The sequence below is a fragment of the Mastomys coucha genome, unplaced genomic scaffold, assembly GCF_008632895.1.
Source record: "Mastomys coucha isolate ucsf_1 unplaced genomic scaffold, UCSF_Mcou_1 pScaffold16, whole genome shotgun sequence".
Classification (NCBI taxonomy): domain Eukaryota; kingdom Metazoa; phylum Chordata; class Mammalia; order Rodentia; family Muridae; genus Mastomys; species Mastomys coucha.
This window is the reverse complement of record NW_022196898.1, coordinates 39,697,286-39,704,028: the sequence shown is the minus strand read 5'-3', so window position 1 is coordinate 39,704,028 and position 6,743 is coordinate 39,697,286. Positions and strand designations below refer to the sequence as shown.

General features: G+C 43.4%; 1 protein-coding gene and 1 long non-coding RNA gene across 9 annotated transcripts in view; one reads left to right on the top strand and one right to left on the bottom strand.

Annotated features, from left to right (window-relative positions):
• LOC116093225 overlaps positions 1–2,623 on the top strand; it is a 13,003-nt gene extending 10,380 nt beyond the window's left edge. Inside the window, exon 3 of the long non-coding RNA XR_004119673.1 lies at positions 365–2,623. This is a non-coding gene — a long non-coding RNA (uncharacterized LOC116093225). The remainder of the gene's footprint in view (positions 1–364) is intronic.
• Pglyrp4 (peptidoglycan recognition protein 4) overlaps positions 1–6,743 on the bottom strand; it is a 63,065-nt gene that overhangs the window by 48,201 nt on the left and 8,121 nt on the right. For 3 of the 8 annotated variants that reach the window (XR_004119668.1, XR_004119669.1, XR_004119670.1), the window contains exons 7-9: positions 5,672–5,870; positions 2,631–2,749; positions 1,040–1,115 (exon numbers count right to left, since the gene is read on the bottom strand). Coding sequence is in view for 2 of the 8 variants with exons in the window: in XM_031374626.1 (XP_031230486.1) it covers positions 1,296–1,474; positions 2,631–2,749; positions 5,672–5,870 (497 nt within the window). In the remaining 6 variants the exon portion in view is untranslated. Of the gene's footprint in view, positions 1–1,039; positions 1,116–1,135; positions 1,475–2,630; positions 2,750–3,605; positions 3,731–5,671; positions 5,871–6,743 lie in introns of those variants that run through there. The other 5 variants (XR_004119671.1, XM_031374627.1, XR_004119667.1 and 2 more) reach the window with 4 other exon arrangements.

The window sequence follows — 6,743 nt, the reverse complement described above, 5'->3', positions numbered from 1 at the left end:
AAAAAACAAGGAAATGAAGGCCACTTAACTGCTTTAAAGGCAAAAAAGGGGGGGCACTTACTGCTTTAAAGACAAAAAAAACTTTTGCTCTAAAGTATGAGAGCTTCAAATCAAGGAATGTAGTTCAGTGTGTGGCCTAGGTAAGGCTTTAGGTTCAGTCCCCAGAAAAATAAACAAACAAACAAACAAAAAAACAGATGGTGGGAGAGGGAAAGAGAGAGAGTTCTTATATTTGTTTTTACTAAAACAAGGGCGACAAAAGCATACAAAATTTTATATTAAAATTTTAACAATACAATCTCTACATTATATTCCTTTTATTCATCTCTCTTCTTTTCCTCTTACTCTCCCTTCCATTTTTCAGAACACCACAGAGAAAAGTAAGGCTTCATGTACTTTCATCAAATGATGAAGGTAGGAAGGGCTTCAGAGCCCAGCAGAACCCATCCAGGTTAAGGCAGGCCATGGTACTGGGCAGCAAATGTTGGCAGTCTGCCTTGCCCTTTGAGGAGCATGTGGTCCTGGCACTCAGGGTGCTCTATGGATACAATAGCACAGGACTTCAAAGACATGGCACCTGTTATGGACCAGTCACCACAGCCAGCTCCGATCCTCCAACCAAGAAGTACCAGTGCTGAGGATAATGGCAGGATGGGACACTGGACAGCAAGGCTTCCACAGAAGAATGATGGCAAACCTTTGGAAAGAACTTGGGCCTTTAACTCGTTCCTCCATTTCTCCAACAAACATCTATAATATCTACTAACATTTAAACACAGATCAGGAGCTGACACAGGCTACCTAGTGGGAAAGAAAATTCTGCTGCTGTCCCAGAAAAACTCACAATCCAGAAGAGGACCTACAATGTTTGTAAGGGAGCACTCACATATGCACAAGTGGGTGTGTGAGCAGAGAAGGTGAGGGCACTCTCCCTGGGTCATGGATGAGCACTGGAAACTTCCAGACAGACCATAGGTACCAGGCAGAGGGACAGACAACTAGGGAAGGAGGTATGACAAGAACCAGCCCATTACCTCACCTGGCTGAGCAGACAGGTACCCAGGAGAGAAGAGCTTGATTCAGACTCAAGGGACTATAAGTGCAAAACATGGACACTGAAAAATATCAAGAAAAATGGACACTGATGGATATCATCAAGAGAGGACAAGATCATCCCAACCAAGGAAATGAACAAGGTAAAGTTTTTGAAATGAGAGGACAGAGATACTAATCCAAGGTGAGAGGTAATGACAGACACTCAGCAGGAGGAAGAACATCCTCACATAGGGCCTCCCTCAGTGCTTGAAGTGGAGCCACGTCTTGATAATGTTGTACAATGCCTGACCAGGGGACAGAGTATTGGACACATCACTGTGACCCATTAGCAGGTAGTTGGGGGTCAGGTATCCCTTGACCACAGCACACTGGATCAAGTCCTGGGCTGCCTCCAGTGCAGCTGCATTGGGTGGGGAACCTGCAAAACACAGCCAAACTGATTGTAAGATCCCAGGGTGCCCAGAGCAGGACAGAACATGTTCCAAAACCCACCCAGCCTACCACTAAAATAGCATATTTGATTTTTGGCAGCCATTCTATAAACAGACAGAAGAGCAGATCAAGATTTTACATGTCTCAGTCCCAAAGTCTTCCTGACTCTAAATTCCTGGAAATATAAATACAGTTCTGAATAACTCTAAATGTTTTCCTACAGTGAAAGTTTGTCCTGATATGTCTCTATTGGGAATATTTTAGTATCCTAAGGACCATTTGACAATGCCTAGAGATATACTTGATTTGACAAAAGTGGGAGAAGAAAGGACACTTTTATTGTTGAGTTTTGAGAAGGCAATGGCCGTACCAACTAAACTTCAAAGTATAGATCTGTGACAATGAGTTATCTCACCCAGAATGTCAGCAGCAGCAAGCTCTACAGGCCTTCCCAACAGAACCAATGTTCAGCCTCTCCTCACCTGCCCTTACCCTCCATATAGGGCTCATCTTCAAACCAACCAGAAATGTGTAGCAATAACAGTACCTCACCTTTCCAGAAACTCAAAACGAAAACACTGTAGTCAGAAACTGAGTAAATGAATACTTTCATGCAATCAAGGCAAATGCCTAAATCCCTGCTTTGCTGAATAAGGCTAAGTGATCTAGAATTGTTACCATGAAAACCGAAATAGGATAGGTTACAAAGGGGAACTGGAATTACTCTCAACATTTTCCTTTGCTTCACCCATTCATTGTAGCAGAAAGAGGGAGGATGGAGGAGGAGGAAGAGAGCAAGGGAGAGAGAGAAAGAGGGGGAGAGGGAGAGAGGGAGAAGGATAAAAAGAGGGAGGAAAGACAGTGAGAGAGAGACAGACAGACAGACAGACAGAGACAGAGAGAGAAAGAGAAGGGGGAGGGAGACTAAGATTTGTTTGTGTGTGAAAAAAGTAACTATAGAATACCTACTCTCTGGGATCTGAAGGCCACTTTCAACCACGTTCATCTTAGATAAATGTAAATAAAAGGCTTCGGTATATGATACTTTAAACAATGTCTGAGCCTGATGTGTATTCAGTCCAAATCAGACGCTCTCCTCAAACATCACCCAAGGATCACAACTACCCAAAGCTTCCACTTACCTGTGAAGGTGCCCATGAAGGTGATACTCAAAGCAATGTCATTGTAGCCATCAGTCCTGGAGCCTTGGTTATTCCAGCCTACCCCTTCATAAACACCACCATCCTGGCCCACGAGGAAACTGGAGATGCACAGGTGAGAGGGAGATTAGCATAAAAGAGAGACACTGGGGACTGACACTTGCCTCCCTTCATCAGTTCACTCGGTTTTTTTTGTTGTTGTTTTTGTTTTTTTACTCAATTAAGCACCAAGTTTCAGAACCAGTAAGAGAGAGTCAGTGTGAGTGGTATGCTAGTGAAAACATCTGGAGGAATGGAGCTCTAAAGGGACCCAGACTTAAAACATTTGCTGCTCTCTGCAGGAGTAAATTGCCACAGTAGCGGTTATTAGAACAGAAATGACTTACCAACTGACTCCCTGATTTCCCAAGTGTCTAACCATCATTTCCCATAAAATTGAACATGCCAACCCCTCTTCTCCAGACATCCTCTTCCCTTGAAATCCACTGTGTACTGGTCCACTCACCCTCTTGTCTGTTGAATCCATCTCTGTGTCTCAGCCTCCTCAAGTCTGCGCTCCTTAGGGTGTTCCCTTGCCCCTCTTCCTTCTCACTCTACATACTCACTCAGAACTAGCCTATCCATTTGCTTGGCTTCTTCACCATCCATGAAAGTACACAACTCACATTTGGAGCCACCTCTCACCTTTGCTGGGTAGCACTAGTGAGGAAAATCACCATCTACTGGCTCCAAACCTAGGCCTCAGCCCACTCACTTCATTCACTTGCCAGCCAAGACTTGTCACCAGTATCTCCCAGCCACCTCTCTGACATAGTCTTATACCATAGTCACTAGCCACACACTTTCAGGAACTCTTAGATGCCTCCAATTCTCCCTGTGGCATCTGTACCCTCTTATCTCTATAAACATCTTGCCTTGTCTGGATTGCCACAAATCTTAAACTCTCATTACCCTCACCATTCTATTCCCAAAGCATCATCAAAGTTGTTTTTCTCAAGTACAAATCATGTAAAATCTTGCTCTGTGCAGAATCTAAACTCCCAGTTGAAGATACATCATTCTTCAGGACATGGCTCTTTGCCTCCCAGCCTCACCTCTCATCATACCCAATGTTGGCCTTTATGTGATCATAATCAGTCTCTCAGATCTTCAAAGATGCTATTCTCACCCTGGAATCCAGGCCTTCACCTGTATCTTGCTACTTCCTCCCCTGATTTGTTCCCACTCTCTCCTGGGGTCCCAACTAACGAGTTTCTCCTCTGAGGAATGAGTCCTTCACTCCTCTTCCTGACTTCCTGCTCATCTTTCATGTGTCCTTCATAATAGTACTTAATTCACTTTGTTGAGACTAGTGTTGTAAGTTCTTTTTCTCCCTAACTGAAATCTGAACACCAGAAAAGTAAGAGCCTCCTGTGTTTCCTGCTCTGGAGCACAGCCTAATGCTGTAATGTGTGAGAGTGTTTTCCTGAGTTCAGACCCTTTCAAGAATGGCGATAGGACACACAATGTAAATCAGGAGCCAAGGAAATGATAACTAGAGTCTGAGTAGGAAAAGAAAGACTTTATCCTCAGTTGAAAAGAGATTTCTAAATTTGTATTTAATATTCATAGCTCCATTGCAATTTGAGAGAACAACATCAGATTACCCTGAATGGCAAGACCTACTAATCATTTGATAAATCCTGATACACAATTAGAGGTAATATTTTCTCCCATCTTCAAAGAGTTTCACTAAAGAGGATCAGTCATCTTAGAAGAATATATCTAGTAACAAACGCAACTGACTGAAGCATGCAGATTGCACACAAGTACCTGGTGGGAACAGTCAAGACTAAAAAAGGCTACAAAAGCTAATCCCCAGATAGTGAATGCCCCCAGACAATGGCTCTTTCTATTAATACACACACAAACACACCACATAAGTTAGCAGTGGCTTGTGCTAAGGCTTCAAGTTTAGTTTGTTTGTAATGGGAAATAAGCTAAGATGTGCCTGTGTCTTAGCTACAAGCTCTGGATACATCCTCCAGTGTTTTTGACTGTTTGGTGAAACATTTTGTTTTCTATGTTACAGTCTTAAGTTACTGTCTTTTAGTTACTGTCTTTTAATGCAAGTATTCTTTTTTAAGATTTATTTTATTTATATGTAAGTGCACTGCAACTGTCTTCAGACACAATAGAAGAGGGCATCAGATCTCATTACAGATGGTTGTGAGCCACCATGTGGTGGCTGGGAATTGAACTCAGGACCTCTGGGACAGCAGTTGGTGCTCTTAACCACAGAGCCGTGTTTCCAGTCCCCAGTGTAAGTGTTCTTAACCAACAAAACCCAATCATAGAATTTTGATATTCGTTTAAATCACATGTAAAAATGAAGGAAGGAAGGGGAGGAAGAGGGGAGGAGGAGATAAGGAAAGTGGGAGAAGAGACAGACAAACAGACAGACGGACATAGAGAGAGGATAAGGAAATGAGTCTGGGAAGAGGGAAAATGTCCTCCCATTAGGTAACACATTCTTTATTATGGAATCACAGAACTTGGTGCTATGAAATTATCAAAGATTTATCCAGTCTTTCTGTGTAGAAAAGATTCTCCCTCTGAGTTATCGGAGTCTTAGATGCAAAGAACTGCCACAATAACACCAGAAGAAACAATCCAAGCAGAGGGCGTCACCTGAGTCACAGTGTGAAGAGAGGCAGTGGACTTGGGTTCATCTCCTCTACAGGTTCCACAGTCTCACACACAGTAGCTTCCTCTAAATAGTCTCTTCAGAAGTCTTGGTATCTATGGTGTCTATAAACTGCCTTTAATAGGTGAATATTTTAGGATACGCTTGGGGCTATGACTACCCATTATCTGTCTCCTAAATAAGAGCATCCTGGATTGGGTAAGAAGCCAATGTCGTAAGTACCTATAGGTCTCTTATATGGTCAGTAACCAATTAAAAATATCTGCCTTTCCCCTCTGTTGAAAGATTCTGATTCTCCCACGGAAGGAAAAAAGACCCTGTTTGGGGGATGACTTACTTATACCCAATGTCACATGCATTTAGTCTGTCCATGAAGTAGGACTGGAGATCTCGGATCAGCAGGCGGCACTCATCAGGCTGATTGCATGTTCTCCCAGCAGTGTGAAGGATGATGGCATACTTTGCAGGGAGAGTCATCTTGGAGCACTGGGAGTCTCTTGCCCCCCAAACAGACCGTGGAACTATGTGGGGACAAGCTGTTGTAGGATAAAACAAAAAAGAAACCATAGAAGATTCATTTTGCCACCCCATGCCAACCACATGACTACTGAAGACTGCTGTAATCCTCTGCTTGTTGACATTTCCCAACCATCCTCAGACCTCTTCCCAATCCTGACTATGGTACTCTGAAATATACTAATCCAAGCAGCAAACATAGAAGCTTTATTATGGAAGCATGTTTGATAGACATTTAAAAGCTATAAGGGTCTGCTTGTATAAAGCAATACTAAATATGGAGAGATGACAGAAGTCTCAAGGAAATGGTCAAACTGATTCATGGCTCATGACAATGAAGACAAGTTTCTTTAAACTTTATTAAGCCCAAGAAAAGGCCAATAGTTCATACTGCTTTTATCTCAAAAGCTTCAGGAAGTCCCTGACACACACTGACCAGATTCACTAAGCCTCTCCTGTTCTCTCTCTCTCTCTCTCTCTCTCTCTCTCTCTCTCTCTCTCTCTCTCTCTCTCTCTCTCTCTCTCTCTCTCTCTCTCTCTCTCTCTCTCTGTGTGTGTGTGTGTGTGTGTGTGTGTGTGTGTGTGTGTGTGTTTATGTAGTGAGGAATGCTGAGACTAGCTGAGACATGCTCCAACCTGTTGAACTACCTGCAAATTATGCAATACACTCCACATTTGAAAATGGCCACCCAGACTGAGGTGGATTTTTGGTGATGGGCTCTCTCATAAGTAACCCCTCGCCCATGCTCCTGTAATTAACCCCCCAAACCGCATTGGTTCAAAGAAAGGGGGAGGGAGGGGAAAGGGAGAGAAGGAAGGAGGTAAGGAGGGAGAGAGGTAAGGGAGGGAGAGAGGTAAGGGAGGGAGAGAGGTAAGGGAGGGAGAGAGGGAGG